The following is a 25,062-nucleotide window of genomic DNA, read 5'->3' on the forward strand; positions in this document are numbered from 1 at the left end:
TACCTTATAATAAATCAACAACAACAAGTCAACTTGAGGTTTTAGGCTATCAATAATATGTGCAACCGCATAAAATACTAATCGAGTTGCTAGCATCATGCTAACCTGATTAGCATGTAGCTAGCATGGTGCTAATTATGTTACCAACATGCTAATTGAGTTGCTAGCATCATGCTAACATGATTAACATGTAGCTAGCATGAATGCTAATTGTCTTAGCATCATGGTAGCAACATGCTAATCGAATTGCTAGAATGATGTTAAGATGACTAGCATGTTGCTAGCATGTTTGTTATCTTGTTAGCATCATTGTTGCCAAGTCAAATGAGCCAACCCCCATGTCTGTATGACACTGCTATCCAAAGATATGCATCTAGGCCTATTTTATTGGAAGTGTATGGAATCAGTTTGGGGGCATGGCTTGTGAGCTTCATTGTCATATTGCGATGCTCATTGGTTGTCTGAGTAAAATGAGCCAACCTTTAAGACACTAACTAAGCAAAGACATGCATGTAGACCAGTTATAATAGAAGTGTATAGGATCCTAGGGGTGTGGCTTGTGAGTTTCATTATCTAAGGGCAATGTTAAGTCAATGGGGACCACTTTGGGATGTTCTAGCACCCCAGGGGTATAACATATACCCCCTTTCGGGGTATGTTCTCATTTAGGCTGCAACCCCCTACAGATGTTGTGAATCCCATATTTCTATAAAATTCGCACTGGACGCACTGATTGGTCAAAGTCAGTGGAGACTTTAAGACATCCTAGCTCCCCAGGGGTACAACATTTACCCCCTTTCAGGGTATGTTTTAAACCGGGCTGTAACCCTCTCGATATGTTGTGAATCCCTTATTTCTACGAAATTCACTGTTGGCGGTATGACGATTTCTTGAAATCGTTGTTACCGTGTACTAGAAAAATTAATGGGAGTCAATGGGGTCAATATAAGTCAATGGGGGCCACTTTGGGACGTCCTAGAGCCCCAGGGGTACAATTTATAGCCCCTTGTGGGGTATGTTCTCACTTAGGCTGCAACCCCCTACAGTTGTTGTAAATCCCATATTTCTATGAATTTTACTTTTGGCGCTATAATCTGTCAAAGTTGGGCGTAATGTTAAGTCAATGCGTTTTAGGCTACATCTTCATCTAATAGTTTGTCGGCATGACACAGACCAACATTACTCGCATTACTGAGCAAACTCAGAGCACGTCTTATCTACTTTAGCTCTCTTTTCCACTGGTCCTTTACCACTGTTGTTGTCACATATGAAATTTTACATATTACAGGCGGGATCACGTTAGCTGTAATGAGGTGATATAGGAGAATCGGTACCGGTCCTTATATTTATACGGATTACATAAAAAGAGATTATTTGTTTTCGACTTGAACTGGTTAATGCACAAATATACATATCAAGCTTTATATAGATGTCATAAACCATCATCTTTGTTGAATATTTGCTGAGTTTCCTTTCATTTTAATGACGTGTTTTTCTGACCACAGCCTGCATTCGTCTTCAGACGCTTGTAAAAACAATGCCTTGTGGACGTGGTTGCATTGAAACTAATGAGATCAGACTGAGAAACTATACATAGCGTTGGTTTCATACTGATTACTTTATCAAGCAATGTTTGTTTACAACATGCATAGCTGCATTTAAAAGTAGACACTTTAAGCTTTCTAGAGATTCATGTCTGATCACTGTGCGTTTTGTTTTCGCACATTTTTAGATTAGTCAATGTTGCCAACCTTATCAGTTATACTGTGAATTAATCTACTAGCATTGGAGCCTTTTAACTGTCAAGCTAATAGTTTGTCAAGTTTATCCCCAATCTTAAAATGCTTCTGTTTAACTTTTAACAACATCATATTAACCATCTTGTTGTATTCATATTTAAATGACGTAATATCTTTAATTACTTGAGATTCTGCAGTGCCCCTATATAGTTTCTCCAATTGAGTAAGACGAGTATCTATATTGAATAACTCCCCATTCACACGGGGCTTCAGCGTCAACGCTTGACTGAAGGGGTGTCAGAAGTTGGGGCTAACGCGATTGTCATAGCAGCGTCAGCCAATGAAATTCAGTCAGCAATAGGCCACTGTCTAGCTGGTGTATTTGCATACAGCGATTTGATTGGCTGACGCTTTCGTTGGAGCTTGAAAAGTTGAGCTAGTCCCAACTTCTGCAGCGAACAACGCCTCTGAAGTGGCACCAACGGATCAACAATGCAGTTTGGCAACGCCTGACGTCACCCATTCAAAGTGAATGGAAAACATTGACGCTGACGCCCCGTGTTAAGAGTCAAAGACATCACCTGTATCATTAATCTCAATAAACTCTGTCAAAGAATCTAAAATATGTTGAACATTAAAAGACACTGTAACAGCAGAATGATCAGAGATAAATATATTATGATATTTAGATGTAGAAACGTTAGGGAAAAATTGTCTATAAAAGTAGTCTTTTCTAAAATATGATTTATAGACATAGAAAAAGGAGTACTCCTTATCAGTAGGATGATAGTCTCCAAATATCGAGAACATTCAATGACTCTGTGAGAAGCGTAATGACTGATGTAATGACTGATGTGGAGTTAGGAGGTGGATCTAAGCAAACTGGAAATTTATCCAAAGCAGGATTCAATATGCAGTTAAAATAGCCACCAACTATAAACTGAGTGTCAGGAAAAGAGGTAGAAAGTTAAACACCTTACAAAAAATAGTTGGATCATTATAATTCGGGGCATAGAGACTCAAAAAAGTTAAATGTTTTGAGCCAATTAAGCCAGTGACAAGAACATAACAGCCATTGGGATCAGTTAATGTTGGTATATGCTTAAATAAAACAGATTTTTTTAAACAATATTGCAACCCCACTGGCCCTGCATGAAAAGGTAGATTAAAATACTTGAGAAGCCCATTCATTTTTTTAAGCGTGTCTGTTCACCCTGTTTAATGTGCAGCTGATATGGAACACAAATAAGAAAACACTTTAGCATGCTTCACCTGACTATTCAAGCCTTGTGATTAAATTATATTATTTGCCAATTTACAGAATACACAAAATTAGCTGAAGAGACATTGCACAGATAAAATGATGGGTAAACAAAGACAAACAACAAAGAACTTTGGTTGTAACTCTCCACCGCTTTCCCAAAACAAGTGGTGTAAAAAGAACATATTTACTGTGGAGCCGGAAGGTGACATTAAAGCAACAGTATTACAAAAACAATGGGCTCTTCAGCTCCTTTTAACGTTTACATTGTAACGGAAAAAGGCACAGATTAGTCATCAAATATATAAATAATATGAATGTTCTGTGTTGTACAATAAGCCCATAACTGGATGTGTTGGCCTACAAAAACCTAATTAACAACCTTGCACAACATTATCAACAACAATTGTGAGAAATTATACTCTTATATGTCCTGCAGGCTGTAAAGAACCAAACAGTTAAAGAGCCCATATTATGGGTTTTTGAAAATGCCCTTCCATGTAGTGTGTAAAACTGCTCTTTAGTGAAGTGAAATATCCAGCTAAGGCTTAAGGGCTCTATTTTGACGGTCCATGCGCAGAGCGCAAAATGCAGGGCGCAAATGCTTTTAGGGCGTGTCAGAATGCATTTTTGCTAATTTAAGGACAGGAAAATCCGCTTTGCGCTGTGGCGTATAGGTGTGTTTTGAGAATAAACCAATTAGAGTCTCATCTCCCATTCCCTTTAAGAGCCAGCTGTGTCGCGCCATAAGCACATTCGCTATTTACAGGATGTAAAGTAAGTCTAAGTGGAAAAAATTAGCATTTCACTAGCAAACAGTTAACAGTTAGCAGTTTTTTTAACAGAAAACTGTTAAACAGAGCATCTACTGCGTGAGAATTAGAGATAATGGAACTACTTTCACTTTTGCTCTTTGATAGGGAAACCTTTACGCACAGACATCAATTAGTCTATAAATAATTAATTGCGTTTGTTATGTGCAAATATTTGTTTCAAAACTATTTCTAAATTCAGTTCTAATTTCCAGCAAACAAATAAATGAACAATATTAACGAAGTGTGCTCAAAAACCAGAGTTATATCCTAAAACACATGCTGTGCCCCATATGGTCTAAAACCTGACAGGTGGGCAAATCTAAGCTTGTTTTTTTATTAAAACAAACATAAATATGGATATAATAAATAATACTGCTAATAATAATAACATTATACAAAAGCAAATTGTTATGAATGATCTGAAAAAGCCTCCCGAGATGAAGACATAAAAGCAGTGATTTTTCATATTTATGTAGGCTAGAAAATAATGTCTTGTAATATTTTAATCCTTTATATTTATATCCTATATCTATTCTTAATATATCATTTATATATTCCCTTAATATAAAAATTTTTTCATGTGTAAAGATATTTGCCTATTGCTCTCTTGTGCGTATTAAGCAGTGCGTAAGCGAGGCGCAACTCTGCGCAGGAGTTTAGACCAGGTTTGTTTTGGTCTAATGAAAAATCTATTTTAGTTTCTCAAAATAGCAACGCGCCAGCAGTGCGCCTCAAAACGCCTTCCTTTTTAGACCAGAACGCCTATGGGCGCACATATGAGCGCTAATGCATTTGCTATTTAAACACCGTAGCGCAACTCCTCAAAACGACTCTTGCGCCAAGCTGAATCTACCAAAAGACTACTGCGCCGCGCTTTGCGCCACATTGCGCCGGGTGTATGATAGGGCCCTAAATCTGTAAGTGTGCAGTGTTTAAAACTGTTGATTCAGCTATAAAAGAGTCGACTCATAGTGCTTCAAATGAGTCGTCTTGATACCGAGTCATTAGTTGTTTTGCCATGACGTGATAACGAAGTTATTCACGTGCACGCGCAAACCTGGGAGATTTGAAACCTGCGGCCCCGCCCTCTAACACAGAAACCCACACACACACACACACACACACACTTAAATGCGGTCGATTGAAGTCACACTGCAGATGGATATTATTGAGTCTCTACCCAAAGATGAAACCTCAGCCCAGCTTTAAGCAGTTGGAAACTACTGGAAACTACATGCTACAAAGAATACTTCGTTTGTTAAAGGAAGTATCAGTAAAGAGTAGGGATGTAACGGTATCAGAATTTCACGGTACGGTAATACCTCGGTATGAATGTCACGGTACGGTATTTATTGAATCATTTACAGGAAAAAAAAAACTTTTGAAAATACTCCAAAAAAGTGCCAAAAGTGTCAATGACATACAAATTAGCCATCTATCTGTTAGCTTTGAAACAGGAACTTCAATTTTAATAACAAAAAATTATTAAACCATGTAAAAAAATAAAGTTTCAATTTAGTATTGTTGAAAACTCATCACATTTAACATTTAATCACTCACTTAGATAGAGATGGGTTTAAAGAAAAATTATCATATAATTATAATCTGGTAAAAGCTGGTATCTCTGGGTATTTACAATGTCCCCTGCAACAGAAAAAAAACCCTCTCATTTGGGACTGAGGTTTCTGGGACAAGAGAGATATGACTTGGCCCATGTTGACAGCAGTGGGGTAACGTTGTGCATTGTCTTTCCCCCACTTGAGAGGACAAACCATGAGTGAGATAGAGGTCTCTTTGCGGTACAAGTCAATGTCTGCATCAATCTGAACAGTGTGCTGTGTTTCTGCAGTCCCCATGACTGTTATTAGTCGTATTCCCCAACTTGCAGGCACGTGCACACATAGGGCTCAACCTGTGCAGTGCACATGCCCTTTTTAGTCTTGGATAGAAAATGCCCTTCCAAAACGATCAAAAGTGCCCCCGCGACGCGACACAACCTCCGTCCAGTCCAGCCCTTCAGTAGGCGCGCGACAACACCTCTCTTGGTATGCGCGCTCAACCCCCCCCCCCTCGGCGCTTTACAATACGCGCGCCACAACACAGCTGATCAGAACGCGCGCGACAGCACCGCTATTCAGCACGCGCGCGGCGACAACACCCGCTTTAGGTTCGATCATTTCCATCTTTTTTTCATCTCCGCTACTAGCAGCACACTCCATTTCCGCATTACTGGATCTGTAGCGACAACAGGCCGCAAAGGATTATGGCCACGCCGGGGCTGATGGGAAATGAAGTTTCAGCTACCTCCCGTTCGCTTCATTCGCCTGAGCAAATTTTCTCTGAAGACCTATAGTTTTACCGAGTCATGCGACTTCGGTAATATCGAAAAAATTTAATATTGCGGTATGACGGTATTTACAATACCGTTACATCCCTAGTAAAGAGTAATGATCGACATGTCAGGACATGATTAGTTTCTTCCTCCATTTCACAAGTGTAAGTACGTGCGATTAAAGTTGTTGCCTCGTTTACTCTAGCTTGCAAATGTATAAGTTGTTTTTGTTACTTGTAACCGCGTGTACTATCAGGTTAACTGGCTATATTCTTATATCGCGTGCAAAGCCACGTTAAAAATGCAACGCGTGCTGCTTTGTTTACGTTCCCGTGGAGCAGGGTAATGTGTGTGAGCATGTGTGTGTGAGCGTTGTCCGGAGGAAGGCTATGTGTGTGTGCGCGATGTCGTCTGGAGGAGGGTTAAGTGTGTGTGTGTGTGTGTGTGTGTACGTACGAGTGCGCAGGACGAGGGCAATATGTTGGTGTGTGTGTGTGTGTGTCTGTGAAAAGAGCAGAATGTGACAAGCTAGGAGATCTCCTCGCCAGTTCTTGGGAGTTTTTGCTCAATAAAATAGTTAGTTGTTTGTATTTTCAAGTCCATCGTCTGTATTTACATTCACCCACTGGCAGCTAAAACTATCGAGCATGTATGCTCTGTGACTACTTCTATTTTGTTGATTAGCTCCTGGGCATTTCACTCTGTCTGTCACTTAAGGCAATCAGTGTCGACCAATCTGCACAGACTGTCATCGGTCCAATCAGCGCAGATTAGCTTGGCGCTAAGGAGGGGTTTGGAAACAAATGAATCACTGGATAATTCATATGGGAGTCGCTGGGATAATTAGGTAAAAATAAATGCAGATTATAAGGCCATGAAAGTGTTTTTTGACCTTACATGCATATTAGACTGTTGTTGGAGACCCTTACAACCAAAATATGACCCTATTTCATGTATAATATGGGCTCTTTAAAATTAAAAGTTTTGTTCAATATACAGAAAGTTATGTAGATGGCACAGAATTGATCTCCGCTGTATCTCTGCTGAGTCAACAAAGGTTTGTGCCTTCTCAACAGAGTCAAAAACATGTTCCTGTGAATTATGTTATGAGAAGGCGAGCTGGAAAGAGCAAACCGTGGCGAATATTGGCCTTCTTTAGCCATTTCCTTACAGTGTTGAAAGCTTGGCACTGCTTCAGGGTGTCGGATGTGAAATCAGGAAAGATGAGTGTGCCATAATTGTACATAAAAGGTGAAGACCGCCGTGTGAGACGCAGAATCTTCTCTTTATCCGGGAAATGATGCAGTCTGGACACCATCGTTTGTTGTCAAGATTGTACACCAACCGGACCTGTGCGATGGCTTTGTCGATCTTCAGAGGCTTTGAAAAGTTACTGGCGGCAAGAATTTGCACAAGGAAGTCCGATAAAAATTAAGTTTGATGTTTCTCCACCTTTTTAGGCAGATCGATGATCTTAATGTATTGTTGCCGCGAATGGCCTTCAAGATCATCTAATTTAGATGTGATGGATTTGCATGTTTCAAACCAATCGCGACACTGAGCCTCAAGATTAATAGGATCTGTAAAGTTGGCAATGGCCTGGGCATCATCTAACTGACAGGCAACTTGTTCTCCTCCATCTTCCACAGGTTTGTCTCCTTTTTTGATTTGGGCTTCGTCATGCCGTCTATGACTGTAAAGGTTGATTATGAGCAAAATTAAACAATAAAATAATTGGTTAAAATAAAGAATAATCACGAGAACTGAAGAGCACAAAAAACAAGTCTATTCCATGATGAACTCGCTAGCGTCCCCTCCACCCCACCCTTGCGCACACACAACAGACTTTCTAAAAAATAATTGTTATAATAATTTAATTTGATTCATTTAGTAAGTCACATACAATGTTGTTATATTTATTTTAATTTGACTGTTAAATAGACAAATATTTTATTTGAATAAATGTTATACCTTTTAAAGAGTATACATTTAAAAATGCTAATAAGAAAACTGACCAGTGCTTAGAATGTAGAATGTGAAGAATACAAATGTGTTTGTGAATCAGCTGTCCACAGCAGGCTGTAAAACATCCACAATACTAGCACAAACATGCCAGCTTTTGGCTTTTAAAAATGTCAGCATTTGTCAAATAAAGATTAAACATGTTGCACAAGTACACACCAACTTCATCTGCAGTGAAGACATTAATACAACTTCATTGCTGTTTAAAGTCCCATTTTGTAAGTTTCTTTGAGATGCCAGATGCCTCACCATGAATGCAGAAAACAGCTGTAGTCATACTTAAACCATATCTGTAGGAAACATACAGGTGACGGGGTAAATTCTTTATGGGTAATGCTGTATAAGTGTACAACACTGTTGAGTCAAACATCTTTGAGCATGACATCACATGAAAAGGTTGCAATGGTATATGCATACAGTTGACATTGTCAAGATTTTCTGCCACAGTACTGGCCATGAGACTTCTAAATATTATGCATTACTCATAAGTCACACAGATTAAAATATCAGTTCTGTGTTTAATAAACTGTTTAAAAAAGATTTGGGATGTGCACTGTTTAGTACAATTATTGCTATGATACTACATTTTTTGAGAGAAGTGATTGTGAGAAACTGGAAATCTTTGTGAAGGTAATAATTTATTTTTTAAAAAATATGTTGTCTCCAGACATATGAAAGTTACTGTACCTTCATGTTTGTGTTGCAGACAACTGGGCATTGATTTATAGTCAGCAGCTGGCTTTGGCTGAGAAGCTTCCTCTCCATATCTGCTTCTGTTTGGTGCCCAAATTTTTGGATGCTACTTACAGACAATATGCCTTTATGCTGAAAGGGCTGCAAGAAGTGGTAAAGGTACAGGAATATGACATCAGACATAACTTGAAGACATTTCCAGGGCTTGGCATTAACAAATGCCAAATGCGATGTAGATCGCAGCTGTGGCAGATTAGACAGTCCCTTCCACTAGCCACTTTGGCAGGTTGAATATAATTTTTAAATTTAGTTTCATTTTATTTTCTTTAAAAATAAGTAATTTTAACATGCCAAAGTAAAATTTAATCATTATAAATGTATTTTCCTAACAACAAAATTGTGGATAGTAAAATTGCAGATTGTTTAGTGACTTGGAAGACTACTAGCCACAAGCAAAAAGGCTAATGTCGAGCCCTGTCTATTTAATCTGTCATAGAGTGTATAGTTGAGTGTGTGCTATGCATACAAATATGCTTTTGCTAATTATTTGATTCATTTTGATATTAAATGAAACCCCATTTTTCTGAAACCAATTTTTCTAAGTGGCTGCGCTTACACACCTTGTTAAAGGGGACGTTTTATGTGGGATATTTCAACAAAATGTAACCAAGTGCATCTTGTTACAGGAATGCAAAAGCCTGGATATTGAGTTCCATTTGCTGTCTGGTGAGCCTGTGCATAATCTGCCAGCTTTTGTTAAAAGCTGGAACATAGGAGCTGTTGTCACCGATTTCAACCCTCTTAGAATCTCCCTTCAATGGATTGATACTGTTAAGAAACATCTTCCTTCTGACATCCCTTTCATTCAGGTGTGTTTATTACCTCACTGATGTGAAACCATAGGCTGTGGAAAAATAAAATACTGTACTGCATCCAACTTTTCAGGCTACAGGCACACCTGTTTGAAACCATTTACTTTTTGTACTTCTCTAAATTTAGGTTGATGCACATAATGTGGTGCCATGCTGGGAAGCATCCACAAAGCTGGAATATGGAGCCAGGACAATACGGGGCAAAATTACAAAGCATCTCCAAGAATTTCTCACTGATATGCCACTTGTAGACACTCACCCATATTGCGCTTCTCGTGCAGCAAAGGTTTGTTGAACATAGTTTGAGAGTAGCGCAAGCGTCCCACGGGTATGGCCAGACAAAATCTGCAGACATTTTTGCTATTTCTAAGAATGTTAAGACATTTGTAAAAAAAAAAAAATCAGTGGACTTATGCGGAATGATTTTAGGAGTATCATGACTAAAAACTTGATATGAAACAAAAAATGATACATTTTTAACTTTTTATTTAATTTTTACAATGCAAATCCAATTAAATCCACTTACTTGGTAAACAAAACAAGTCTGTCATATAACATATCTACTAAAAGACAGAAAATATTACTTTACAAACTATATTGTAAAAAAATCATATAAACATTTTAATGTTACTATTATATCACAATAATATTAGTGAAATTAATTTAAAACTGAATAAATATAATTTTACCCAAGGAAACAAATTGACTCAAAGGTGGGCTAAAAATCTCCGGATTTCTGTGGCACAGATTCCATGTGGGTCTACCCCCACACGGAATCGGTTCAGACAGAAATCTGCAGATATTTAGCTCATCATTGAGTCTCTGTATTTAATTCTGTAAATGTGTGTAAATTTGTATTTATTCAGTTTTTATATTTATTTCAGTAATATTATCGACTAATATGAAAATGTTTATATGATTTATTTACAATACAGTTTGTAAAGTAATATTTTCTGTCTTTTAGTAGATATATTTAAGAGACCTGATTTGTTTACCAAATAAGTGGATCTAATTGTTTTTTTTTTATTGTAAAGATTAAATAAAAGTTAAAAAGGTATTATTATTTTATTTCATATATTATGTTTTTAGTTATGATACTCTTAAAATATTTCTGGATGAATCTGGAGGTTTTTTTTTTTTTTACAAAATCTTCCGCAGAAATGCCTAAAAATGACAGCATATTCTGTCTGGCCCTACTCATGGGTCATGGAGTATAATGAATTTAAAGGCGATGTTCAACCTCTGTGAAGTTGGCCACCCATAAAAACAAATAATCCCCAAAACTATTCCATTCATTTGTGCTAATTTGTGCCGAAAAAAGGAACGTTTGTGCTGGTTTGGGGTCTGAGATATTAAGAATTATATTTTTGACCGTGTGATGTCACTTTCCACCCCATGTTGCTGAAATGAATTAAAATCAGCACAGGTCATTTGTGCTCAATTTGAGCTGGTTTGTATCGTTAAAACAAACACGGTATCTATTTTCCTCCTTTAGATATAAGCAAAATATTTCGGGAGCCATGACATCAATCTCCACCCCCTTTCCTTTAAATCGTGCCAAACTGCTGTAATTCGTTTGTGCTGGATTTGTGCTGGTTTGTGCTATTAAAATAAAAAACGTTATCTGTTTTTTTGTTTAGATATTAAATATATTATTATATATATTTATATATTTATATATATATATATTTATATATATTTATATATTTATATATATATATATATATATATATATATATATATATATATATATATATTTATATATTTATTTATTTATTTATTTATTTATTTATTTATATATATATATATATATATATATATATATATATATATATATATATATATATATATATATATATATATATATATATATATATATTAAGGGTGGAGCCGAACCCGAATACGGTATTCGGAAAGGCATGAATAGCGTGTTTTTACGAATACTTATTTCGAACAAATACTTGAAAAATTGTTTGTATTCGGGAGCAAAAAAAGCAGCGTTTCCTCCTGAGACCACAGTGCGTGCGTGAGTGAGAGAGAGAGCGAGAGAGAGAGAGAGAGCGAGAGAGACAGAGACAGATGCTCAGTCGGAGGGTGGGGCGGAGGTAAAAGGTCTCTCTCTGGCACAAGCTTCTCCACAGCAGCAGACAGAGAAGGCTCGACTGAGCGAATAAAATACTTTTCTGCATCACTATTTTTGTTAAATAGATTTTTGTACCTTAATTGGGTTCCAGATGCAGTTTATAAACTTGTAGCGGAGTTTGTTCGGGATTTTTCATTACGCTGCATTTTTGAAGTTTGCAATCGGGTGCTCTGTTTACGCAACGTTAGCTCTGTTAGCGCGGTAATTTAGACAATAGACTGTTGACAGAGTAACGTTAACATTCGTTTATAAAGGTTAAAACGATGCTTTTGCAGTTGTGTCGAATAGTATGCACTTATGGGAGTTATATGGTACGTCTAAATAACTCTTTTGCAGACAGCAAGATATATCCTATAGGCTAGTTAACCTTAGCATAGCTTCCCGTCACTTTTTATTAACTTGAACTCCTCAAATACATTTGGGCACCATGAAAAAGAGTGAGACTGCTGCTGAGCCATTTCTTGGTCCTCCACCAGTCAAAAAAATAAAACTTGATGTTCTTTGTGGAAGCATCTTACAGTCAGTGGAGCTGCAGATAAAACAAAGTGATACTGTATAATGTGTGCAAAAGTGAAATCAGCAGAGTCAGAGATATTAAACATCTGTCAACATCTTCTATCCATAATCATTCATTTTCTTTTCGGCTTAGTCCCTTTATCAATCTGGGGTTGCCACGGTGAAATGAACCACCAATTTATCCAGCATATGTTTTACGCAGTGGCTGCCCTTCCAGCTGCTACCCAGCACTGGGAAACATCCATACACTCTCTTTCACACACATACAATAGGGACAATTTAGCTTACCCAATTCACCTATATTGCATGTGTTTGGACTGTGGGGGAAACCGGAGCACCCGGAGGAAACCCACGCCAACATGGGGAGAACCCAGTCGAGGCTCGAACCAGCAACCTTCTTGCTGTGAGGCGACAGTGCTACTCACTGTGCCACCGCGCAACCTTCTATGTAATGTATTATCAGATGCACTAAAAGCATCCTCTCCTGATAGTCTATGAACCCCCCAAAAGCATCAATCCCCTCAATCAGCACAGCTATGTTCTACTAAATCCTCCACAAGCACCAAACCATCAACACAGCCACATTCTGCCCCAGCAAGTCAGTTTCAAACATAAAAAAGTAAAAAAAAAAAAAACTTTGTGTCTTTTTTTGTGGCAGGCAGATGACAATAGCAGGGTTGTATCTTTTAGTATTATATAGAATACTTTTGTTCTGTCAGATCCCCCAGGCAGGGGTTTATTTAGATTTATTTAGCTAATTTTAGTTTTTGGAATTCTGTGCATTGGAAAGAAGTTCTTTCAGAAGAAGAACAGTTTTTTGAAGTATTATTTGTTTTTATTCTGTCTATTCAGTGTCCTTCAACAAGAACGGTGGTGGTGGGGTTCATAATATTCACAATGGTATTTTATTAGTTGTTGGTTTAACCATGGATGAGATAATGGCTTCTATGTTATTTTCTTTTCAATGACATTTCTAGTCACATGTTCAAAAACAACAACTAATATTGCATGTCTATAATTTATATAATGGGTATAATTAAACAATACTTTCACTATAACGTAAATTAGAAGTGTAATAGAAAAAATATATATTTTTGCGCCATTTTGAATTTTACTCAAATACAAATACTTTTCCCCCCTCAACAAATACAAATACCGGCTGCTCCGCACATCCCTAATATATATATATATATAAATATATATATATATATATATATATATATATATATATATATATATATATATATATATATATATATATATATATATATATATATATATTTATTTATTTATTTATATTTTTTGTTCTTGGTGATCTTTAATATATACTGGGTAGCTACGCAAAATATTTTCTAAAATCTCAAGCAGGAATTGAAATGCTTTGATATAAATATGCTTTATATCCTGATATGCTGTTTCATTTTTGTTTTTATTTCACTTGATGAATTCGTTATTTAATGTTTTAATACTAAAGTAAATAAGAGCCATTATTTAAATTATTATTTTACCACCAAAATGTAAATTTTTATATCATTATCAACTTTTGATAAACTGCTGCATAATTTGATTGTAAAAGATTTAATAATTTAAATGCTATATATATTTTTTTTTTATTAGTAAAAGTGCCCGCTCAAGGCCTGTCAAAAAGGATATTTCTGCCACTATATTACAAATGCACTATTATTGTTGCATTGTCATTGTTTATTTTTCTGTTATGTATGGAGATTTTCAATGTATTTATTTTCCATCCAATCATTTTCAATCATCACGTTACATTTTGGTCATTTTCCCCTCCATATAAAATTGATTTTGCTGTCTGTCCTGATTTGGCACGAAATGTTACGGTTCAGCCTAAAACACGGTCCAACACGATAGTGGAAAAGCAGCTTTTAAAGAGAAAAACTATATATGAAATTCGTTTCAAGAAGATATTTTTTCTAGGATAATTATACATATAATATTTTAGTTTGAGCCCAAATGTGGCTTTTGAGCCCAACTGTATCACAATCTTCTGTCATATATTTGCAATTTTTTTTATATGTCATAACACAAACAAGACTATTTTAGTAAATATGCAGCAACTGAGGGAAACCTCTGAAGAGACCTCTAAACGATCTAATATTATTTTTAGACATACAAATAATATTTTTGCAGCACAAACGAGCACAATTTGTGAGCAAACGAAAGTAACATATTCCTGCACTTGTATAAATATCTGATATTCATTTCCATGGCACAAACCAGCACAAATCTAACCAAATATTTTGGTTAAATCTAAACAAGGAAAACAGATAAAGTGTTTACTTAACAGCACAAACAAATATGTCATCTGTTTTGTGCGATTTAGGAAATAATGGGCCTCCAAAATATTTTAATAAGGCAATATCTAAACAATAAAAACAGATAAAGTGTTTATTTTAACGGCACAAACCAGCTCAAATCGAGCACATACGAATGACACCAGTTTGGTGTGATTTAGACAACCTGAGGAGGAGAGTGATGTCACGGCTTCCGAAATATTTTAATTATATCTAAACAACGAAAAAAGATGTTTATTTTAACGGCACAAACCAGCACAAATTGGGCACAAACAAATGACAGCAGTTTGGCTCGATTTAGAGGAAACGGGGTGGAGACTGATGTCTCGGCTCCCGAAATATTTTGCTTATATCTAAAGGAGGAAAACGAATACAGTGTTTGTTTTAAAGGCACAAACCAGAAAAAAAAATCGAGCACAAATGACCTGTGCTGGATTAAAGTCATTTGAGCAACATGGGGTGGAAAGTGACGTCACATGGTCAAAAAAAATAATGCTTAATATCTCAGATCCCAAACCAGCACAAATGTTCTTTTTTGTGGCACAAATCAGCAAAAACTTAGCACAAACGAATAGAATACTTTTGGGGATTATTTATTTTTATGGGGTGCCAACTTCACGGAGGTCAGAGTTCACCCAAAAATGAAAATTCAGTAATCATTTACTTGCCCTTTACTTGATTTAAATCTTTAAAAATAGATTCAACAAAAGAAAAAATACTGAAAGGCTTGGAAAATAATTGTTAAAAAAAATTGTATAAATACTGGATATATATTTTTGTCTTGATTATTACCTAATTTAGTAGTAAAATAAGAGAAGATAATAATAATAATACAATAAAATATTTTCTGGTGTATTGTCATTAAATGAGTAGAAAACAGCTTTTTCTGTATTTTGCTTTTACGGTGCCGATTATCTGTGAAGCACTCTCAGTTGTATTTTTTGCTTTCTCAAATGTATCATGACAGTAAGAAAAAACTTACTTGGCTTGTTAAGGTATATTCCTGTTTCATCCTCCTTCATCTTACAATCTATATCTTTAAGATAATAGATTGGGAGGAGGTTCTGTCATCACTCGAGGTGGACCACAATGTTTGTGAAGTGGAATGGGCTCAGCCTGGCACCACTGGCGGCATGTTTATGCTGGAGTCCTTCATTGACCAACGACTGCATATATTTGCCACCCACAGGAACAATCCCAACTCTGACGCCGTTAGCCACCTCTCCCCATGGATTCATGCTGGTCAGTTTGCACTTTTAAAGAAAAAAAAAATTTAAGTAAATCGGGTACAAAACAACACTGGTTTCGCTTAGCTTTTATTGTATTGACATTTTTTTTTTCTAATTTCATCTTTTGTGTGCCACTGAAAAGTCCTGCATGTTTAGCAAGAGAAAGTTGAAATTAAATTAAAAACAAATTGTATGGGTTCAGTATGGGATAGTCTTAATGACAGGTTTAAATAAAGTAATGGGATATAAGGATTTTAGGTCACAATTTACAGTGTTCATTAGTTAATGTTAATTAGTGCATTTACTTGCATGAACAAATAATAAACCATACATTTACTACTGTATTTGTTCATGTTAGTTAACGTTAGTTAATGAAAATACAGTAGTTCATTGTTAGTTCATGTTATCTCATGATGCATTAATTAATGTTAACAAGCATGGACTTGGATGTTAATAATCCATTAGTAAATGTTCAATTATGATTAATAAATGCTGTACATGTGTTGTTCATGATTAGTTCATGTTAGTAAATGCATTATCTAATGAACCTTATTGTAAAGTGTTACCGGATTTTAATAAGTTTTACACTAGATGTTAAGAGCAGAATATCAGCACATGGAAAGTGGATTCTTATAATTTCATTGAAGTGGAAAAAATTCAATTCATGTCATCTTTATTTGTATAGTGCTTTTACAATGTAGATTGTGTTAAAGCAGCTTCACATAAAAGATAATAGTGAATTGAAACAGTGTAGTTCAGTTTAGGTTTAGTTCAATGTGTTTTAATATTTACCGCTGGGAGTCCAAACACTGAAGAGTAATCCATCGATGCACAGCTCTACAAGTCCCCAACTAAGCAAGCCAGTGGCAACAGTGGCAGGAAAAAAAAACTTTAAGAGAAAGCTGGCTCAGTTAATATGATCATTTTTCATATGGCAAAATGTCTTGTGGAGAGCGGTCTTGGGAGAACGCATGAAGTCAGCAAAGACTCTGCGGTCCCTGGTGTGTCTTAAAATCTTTTTAAAGGTTGAAAACTTAATTAATCTTTTTAAGCAATGCAAATCTAATGTTAGTCTGGGGCCTGACGGAATAAGTCGTAAAGCACTGAAGTTGTGTGCTGTGAAATTGGGTACAAATTTTGCCTTTATTTTTAATTGGTCTTGGAAGGTCCACCATGTACCTCAACTTTAGAAACAGTCAATGATTACTCCAGTACAAAAACATCACCAACCTGAAGGCGTATCTGACTAGACCAGTCTCACTTGACTCTACCTCTGTACACTGAAAAAAAAAAATATGCTAGATTTACTTAAGAATATAGTGCATCATTTTTGCATCTCTCTTTTTAAGCAATTTTCACATTAAATTTAAAGCAATATTACCTAAAAATTAGTTAGTTGGTGATGCTTAATTTTTTTAAGTATTCTAGCAAATGGTTTTGCTCAAATTTATTGGTTGGTGAAACTTAATATTTTAAGCAGTTTTTGTTTACAAATTTAAGCTATTTCTACCATTAAAGTTCTGTTTACCCAATTATAAAATCTTAAGCTAATTTAACTGAACATTTTTAGTTCTTTAACTTTAAAATACTAAGTCACTTATCAGTTAACTTACAATTACTATACAATGCAAAGGGTGGAAAAAAACACAGATAACAGGATTAAAGTAAAGAACTTCTTTATTAGACAAATGCTTCTTAAAACATTTCCTGAAAACATTTTTAGGTGTTCAAAAAAACACAATTTTTTTTTACAAATGTACTGCTTTAATAGAAACAATAGTTCAAAAACTGCGTCAAGAGAATTCTTAAAAGTAGCGCTTAAAGCTGTGCTTGTCAAACACTCAGCACAATTGCCTCACAGCAAGAAGGTCGCTGGTTCGAGCCCTGGCTGGGTCAGTTGGTGTTTCTGTGTGGAGTTTGTTTGTTCTCCCCGTGTTGATGTGGGTTTCCTCAGGGTGCTCCGGTTTCCCCTACGAGTCCAAAGACATGCAGTATAGGTAAATTGGGTAGGCTAAATTGTCCGTAGTGTATGTGTGCGTATGGTTACAGGTTTTGGTATGTGCTCTCCAATGTCCAGCTGGTCTGTTTCCCCACAGGTGTCCTGAAACAAAACAATGAAACAAAATGTATATTATGCATCAGTTCATAAAAATAATAAAAAGGCACAGCCAAGTAAAAAAAGGGGGGAAAAGTACGAAACTGAAAAGACAATCAGAACCTGAAAATCAGAACTTTTCTTCAGTAGAACAGTAAAGAAAATGAACTTAAACTGTGGTCATCGTTCACTAACTTTCATCTGCTAACTAGCATTTTATCAAAGACCACTGGTGCTTCGGTTCCACTGTGTTCCAATTTTTTTTTTACTGTTCTACTAGAGAAGAAAAAATGTTACCCACATCTTTGATTGGCTGGGGTGATTTTTATTTTTTGTTGAACTCAATTAAGGATGACAAAAATCACTCAAATATAAAAAAAGTTTCTCTTTCTAAATTGACATTTTACATGCTTAATTGTATTTTCTGGTTTGCAATTAAAACCTTCTGCAAAATTCATTTGAAAGTGAACGAAATAAACTACATTCACTAACCAGGTAATGTGTAATCAGCTACTTGAGGTTCTCAGACAGGTACAAACTCAGACAGCATATCACCACCTCCCAGAGAATGTCCACACTGTGAGTGCAAATAGAAAAAAATATATATAAATAAATTGTAATATTTTAAAATGGATTACATGGTAGAGACAATGAACATCTAAAATTATGCTAAAACAGGCAAGCAGAATTTTCAGTAAAAAATACCTGCTTCAGCAATTTCATCACATCACAAATTTTGCATCCTGCACTTCCCTTTTTGTGAAATAAATGGACGAGCTGTTCTGTGTAATTGTCCAAATTTTCAATGAAGGTAGACTCCACATCAGCAGCCGTCAATGCTTTGAATTCTTTAAAAAAAAAAAAAAGAAGAAAATGAGCAAATTTTACCTTTATTTACTTATAAATATACTTTCATTATTAATTTAATTGAAAAAACAACACAAAAACAAACAAAACAATACAATAAAACTTTTAAGTTTTCAAAAGTGAGGCGGTACTGAAATTTTTACAATGAGAGTATACCAGCATTTCCCACCATATTCACATGCTCAACAGTGTTTGGCCACAATGAGAATCGTTTAAAGCTCTGTAAAAAGCACCTTAACAGATACAAAAAGGAGCAGATATATATAATAGATCAGCTGACAGACCTGGCTTCCAACACTCCTGTGTGGATCAGGGTTAACACGTTGTGTTGAGTCAAGCATGGTCATTTATTAAAAGTGTCCATTCGCACGCACAATGGATTAACAATAGCAGAGGCCGTTCCCATATCATGTCTTTTCCGCTTGCAAGTTTGTTATTTCTAATGTAAGAATGGCAATATGCGCACACAAGCGGAGAAATGCATTTGCGTCTTTCCGGGAGCACGCAATAAAAAACATCTCATGGTGAGAGTTGTGCGTGCCTTTCAGTGCAATGTTGACAATGACAAATTATTATTAAAAGGATTATGTATGCATGAACGCAGATGGCAACAACAGTTTATCTATATGGCTACTCACCTAAGATAAAGATTTAATTTACGTTAGGTGTGATAACCCTGAAACCATTATTATTTTTCAGACTATATAATCGTACAACCAAAATCTGTAATTGTTGCATCCCTAATTGTTATGCAGTTTCTAACATAACATATGAATGTGTCTGAATGTAGAGGAAGCCTACTTCAGCAATGCACTGCTTTTGTTGTGCTCTGAAATACAACATTTGAATGTTTGTTAAAAAATAAAAGTCAATTGGAGAATGCAGTGATATTATGTTGTTTTAAAATACAATATATTAACATATTAATGTAGAAAAAGCCAACGTGGGTGTCTTTATGAGCACAAATACAGCATACAGTATGGGCTCTTCTATGCAGTTTTGTCATCACTCATTAAGCTAGTAATATCTCTCTGTTTGGGATGCTTTTCATGAACCGACCCCCATGACAAACTAATTGAATAGCCCTGGGGTCCGTTCTTCGTACCTCGCTTAAATGATCTAAGATGATTTGGCAGATCCTGGATCTTTTAATCTTGATAACTGATCTCTGGCTAATTTGGTTCTTCAAACAAGTTCGCGAATCAGATTAGAATGTCTGGATAAACTAATCTGAGATTGCTGCGTGTGTTGTGAAGGACAGATCTATCGATCCTCGAAATCATGATCAGCAATGCCAAGATTGGCTGGCGGCACAGCAGCGTAATGACATCATCTGATTAATATTCAATTATCCATGTGAGCAAAATTACATCAAATTAGCAGTAAACGGTTTTTTGTTAAATATGATACGCAATAACTTTACACATTTGTTGTGAGATGCAGGCTTTACATTTTCATGTGTCAAGTGTATTCATCATGTATTTCAATGCAAATCAATGTATTTAGTTCTACATTTAGAAAATATTTCTTTATTATAGTAGCCGGTTTTTAAATCGGTGTAAAGAATAACTGGTTGTTTACAAAAGCATTTTGATATCGGTAAAGGCGTCTGCAACTTTTGTGAAGCATCAAATTACTGGCGTATTAACAGTCAAAACATGTTTATGACTGCATAAATGTATTATTGCTTTTTAAAAAGTCACATATTGTGCATTTCTATTATACACAATTTGTACTATAGCGATCTAGAAAGTTCATATTAATACGTTTTCTCTTTGCACCACCAGGTGGCAGTCTTTGTACTTTAAGTTATATTTAAGTTTATTTAAGTTATAGTTATTACAGTATGGTGTCATTTGTTCGTTTCGGTTTTCTTCATTTTAATCGTTAGGTGATGAGGCGATGATTTTCCGCTGAATTGGGCGGGTTGTTTGACGTTTGATTCGGGGGACGTTCTGGGGGTGAGTTTGCTTAATGCTCTGCGAGCTACTGGCCCAACAGTAGAAATGTACCATGATTTTGGCCTCACTGCTTATGCTCCCGGGCTATTGGCAAGGCACGATTCGATTAAAAAGCCCTGGCTCACGCTGGCCCAACAGCAGAAATGCGGCTATTGATCTGTGACGGATGTACTATGCTTGATAACCGCCAGATTGAATTAGTCAGAAGTTATACGTACCTACATTAGGTATTATTATTGATAATAGTTTAAATGAATGAAAATACTTAAAGACTATGTAGGACAGGCCAGCAAAAACTTTGTTGTCTGGGAAAATTATCGAAGTTTAATATTCATAGGACTCTGATTTTGGCTTTTTATAAGACCTATGTAGAATCCGTTTTAACCTGTTTATTGATTTGTTGGTTTACTTCTTTAAAAGTAAAGCAGAGAAACTGTTAAAAAAGATTAGCATAAAAAAGTTTAGCTAAAAAAGATTAGCATAATGCATAATACCTGCAGCAAAGTATTAGAGGTAAAAGTGCCAAATTTATCCAATTTGTATGAAATCCAGTTGTTAAAGAAAGCTTATCAGATTAAATCTTGTATATCCCATCCTCTTTTTGATTCATTTTAAATTCTTACCTCAGGATCTCGTTACAGGGTCCCTTTGGTAAGGACCAACAGATTTAAATTTTCAACTGTTCTTAATGCGATTTATTTGCAGAATTTTAATGGAAAGAGGTAGACACTGTTTTAATACCACTAATGTTGTTTAATTTTTGTTTTTAAGTGTGTGGTATGATATATGTTGTAAATCTGTTATGCTACAGAACAAATCGCCCCAAAAGAGGACAATAAAGTTTACAGTAACAACATGAAACATTTATTTTTAAATGAATATTTTTTACATTTTTATATGCGTTTAAGAGATTGTAATAGTTCCAGTGTTTTCTGTTGAAGGTCAGTTATCTGCTCAGCGTGTTGTGATGCAGGTCAAGCAGAAAAAGAATGCCAGCGAGTCTGTAGCATCTTTTATTGAGGAAATTGTTGTGCGAAGGGAGCTCGCTGATAACTTCTGCTTCTACAACCAAAACTATGACAATATTTCTGGTGAGTGTTGTGGCCAGTTGCTTAAATCACACAAATAACAAGATAAATTTTCAAATGCAATTATTTGCAAGCTTATTCCTTGCCTTTACTTATTTATCCTCTGCACAGGTGCATACGATTGGGCAAAGAAGACTTTGCAGGAGCATGCTAAGGACCGTAGACAGTATCTGTACACAAAAAAAGAGCTGGAGAGCGCCGAAACTCATGACCAATTGTGGAATGCTGCACAGGTAGCTAAACAACAGTATTACTTTTTACAAACCTAATTCCAAAAAAAGCTGAGACACTGTAAAAATTGTGAATAAAAAAGTAATGCAATAATTTACAAATCTCATAAACGTATATTTCATTTACAATAGTATGTAGATAAATCAAATGTTGAAAGTAAGAAATTTGAAAGTTTCAGGCCAAATATTGGCTCATTTTGGATTTCAAGACAGCTACACTTTCCAAAAAAGTTGAGAGAGGTAACATTAACAGGCTAAAAAAGTCAAATATCCATATTAGGAACAACTGTAGGACAAGTTTTCCACTTATTAGGTCAATTGGCAACATTATTGGTATTAAAAAAGAGCCTCTCAGAATGGCAGTGTTTCTTAGAGGTCAAGGTGGGCAGAGGATCACCAATTTCCTCATTGCTGCACCAGAAAATAGTGGAGCAATATCAGTAAGGAGTTTCTTAGTAAAAAAAAATTGCAATGAGTTTAAAGTTATCATAATCATCTACAGTGCATAATCTAATCTAAAGAATCTGGAATAAGTTTAAGTGAGTAAGGGTCAAGGTCGGAAAATAGAGGTGTAAATCTACAGTGGTTTAACAGTTCGGTTACGATTATCATAAAATCGATTTGGTTCATTTTGATATCTTGGTGCATTGATGATGCTTTCCATAAACAGTTTTATATTTTCTTCAAATCTTCAAATACTTTTTTTTCATATCATCAGCAGCATGTGTGCTATGATGAGTGAAAACCTTAGGTGCTGGCTTCATACAGTGCAAAATACAGACAGTGCAAAATACAACAACATACTCAAAACAGGACAATGTAAAATTGGCAGCAGATATGTACAATGAATATGTGTACACGTTGTTGTAGGCAGTATTGTTTTAAGAATGGATTGGTTAAAGTGCAGTGCATGCTACATATTGATGGTGTGCAGTGAGGAATATGAAAGAGTTTGTGTTGGTTGTGTTAAGTGTTCATCAGCCTATATATATATATATATATATATATATATATATATATATATATATATATGTGTGTGTGTGTGTGTATTTGTATATGTATATATATACATACATATACATATATATTAAGGGTGGAGCCGAACCCGAATACGGTATTCGGAAAGGCACAAATAGTGTTTTTACGAATACTTATTTCAAACAAATACTTGAAAAATTATTTGTATTCGGGAGCAAAAAAAACATTATATCAAAAAGCAGCGTTTCCTCATGAATCCACAGTGAGTGAGTGAGTGAGTGAGTGAGTGAGTGAGTGATTGAGTGAGTGTGAGAGAGAGAGACACGCTCAGTCAGTAGTCGGAGGGCGGGGCGGAGGTAAAATGTGTCAGGCACAAGCTTCTCCACAGATACAGACAGAGAAGGCTTGGCTGAGCGAAAAAAATACTTCACTGCATCACTATTTTGTTAAATAGATTTTTGTACCTTAATTGGGTTCCAGATGCAGTTTATAAACTTAGGAGTTTGATCGGGATTTTCCATTACGCTGCATTTTTGAAGTTTGCAATCGGGTGCTCTCTGTTTACGCAACGTTAGCTCTGTTAGCGTGGTAATTTAGACGATAGACTGTTGACAGAGTAATGTTAACGTTCTTTTATAAAGGTTAAAACGATGCTTGTGCAGTTGTGTCGAATAGTATGCACTTATGGGAGTTATATGGTACGTCTACATTACTGTCTTTTGCAGACAGCAAGATATATGCTATAGGCTAGTTAACCTTAGCATAGCTTCCCGTCACCTTTTATTAACTTGAAACTCCTCAAATACATCTGGGCACCCGAATAGAAAAAGAGTGAGACTGCTTCTGAGCCATTTCTTGGTCCTCCACCAGTCAAAAGAAAAAAAAAACTTCATGTTCTTTGTGGAAGAATTTTACAGTCAGTGCTGGTGCAGATAAAACAAACTGATACTGTATAATGTGTGCAAAAGTGAAATCAGCAGAGGCAGAGATATTAAACATCTGTCAACATCTTCTATGCATAATCATTCATTTCTTTTCGGCTTAAAAAAGTCCCTTTATCAATCTGGGGTTGCCACAGTGGAATGAACCACCAATTTATCCAGCATATGATTTACGCAGTGGCTGCCCTTCCAGCTGCTACCCAGCACTGGGAAACATCCATACACTCTCTTTCACACACATACAATAGGGACAATTTAGCTTACCCAATTCACCTGTATTGCATGTGTTTGGACTGTGGGGGAAACCGGAGGACCCGGAGGAAACCCACGCCAACATAGGGAGAACCCAGTCGGGGCTCGAACCAGCAACCTTCTTGCTGTGAGGCGACAGTGCTACTCACTGTGCCACCGCGCAACCTTCTATGTAATGTATTATCACATGCACTAAAAGCATCCTCTCCTGATACTGTCTGTGAACCCCCCACAAGCATCAATCCCCTCAATCAGCACAGCTATGTTCTGCTAAATCCTCCACAAGCACCAAACCATCAACACAGCCACATTCTGCCCCAGCAAGTCAGTTTCAAACATAAAAACAAAACAAACAAACAAACTTTGTGTCTGTTTTGTTGCAGGCAGATGACAATAGCAGGGCTGTATCTCTTAGTATTATATAGAATACTTTTGTTCTGCCAGATCTCCCAGGCAGGGTTTTATTTAGATTTATTTAGCTAATTTTAGTTTTTGGAATTCTGTCCATTGGAAAGAAGTTCTTTCAGAAGAAGAACAGTTTTTTTTTTTTTTAGTATTATTTGTTTTTATTCTGTCTATTCAGTGTCCTTTAATAAGAACGGTGGTGGTGGGGTTCATAATATTCACAATGGTATTTTATTAGTTGTTGGTTTAACCATGGATGAGATAATGGCTTCTATGTTATTTTCTTTTCAATGACATTTCTAGTC

General features: G+C 36.0%; 2 protein-coding genes across 12 annotated transcripts in view; one reads left to right on the top strand and one right to left on the bottom strand.

The window, feature by feature from the left end:
* The window catches only part of LOC147837035 (uncharacterized), a 200,652-nt gene that overhangs the window by 74,654 nt on the left and 100,936 nt on the right, over positions 1 to 25,062 (bottom strand). The window lies entirely within an intron of this gene.
* cpdp (CPD photolyase) overlaps positions 1 to 25,062 on the top strand; it is a 33,770-nt gene that overhangs the window by 4,190 nt on the left and 4,518 nt on the right. For 6 of the 11 annotated variants that reach the window (NM_201064.2, XM_087239108.1, XM_087239110.1 and 3 more), the window contains 6 exon segments: positions 8,876 to 9,021; positions 9,549 to 9,731; positions 9,862 to 10,020; positions 15,755 to 15,953; positions 21,805 to 21,954; positions 22,063 to 22,184. In NM_201064.2, the coding sequence (NP_957358.1) occupies positions 8,876 to 9,021; positions 9,549 to 9,731; positions 9,862 to 10,020; positions 15,755 to 15,953; positions 21,805 to 21,954; positions 22,063 to 22,184 (959 nt within the window). 11 annotated transcript variants of the gene reach the window in all.

Source organism: Danio rerio, chromosome 2, assembly GCF_052040795.2.
Source record: "Danio rerio strain M-AB ecotype USA chromosome 2, GRCz13ab, whole genome shotgun sequence".
In the NCBI taxonomy this organism is placed as follows: Eukaryota; Metazoa; Chordata; class Actinopteri; order Cypriniformes; family Danionidae; genus Danio; species Danio rerio.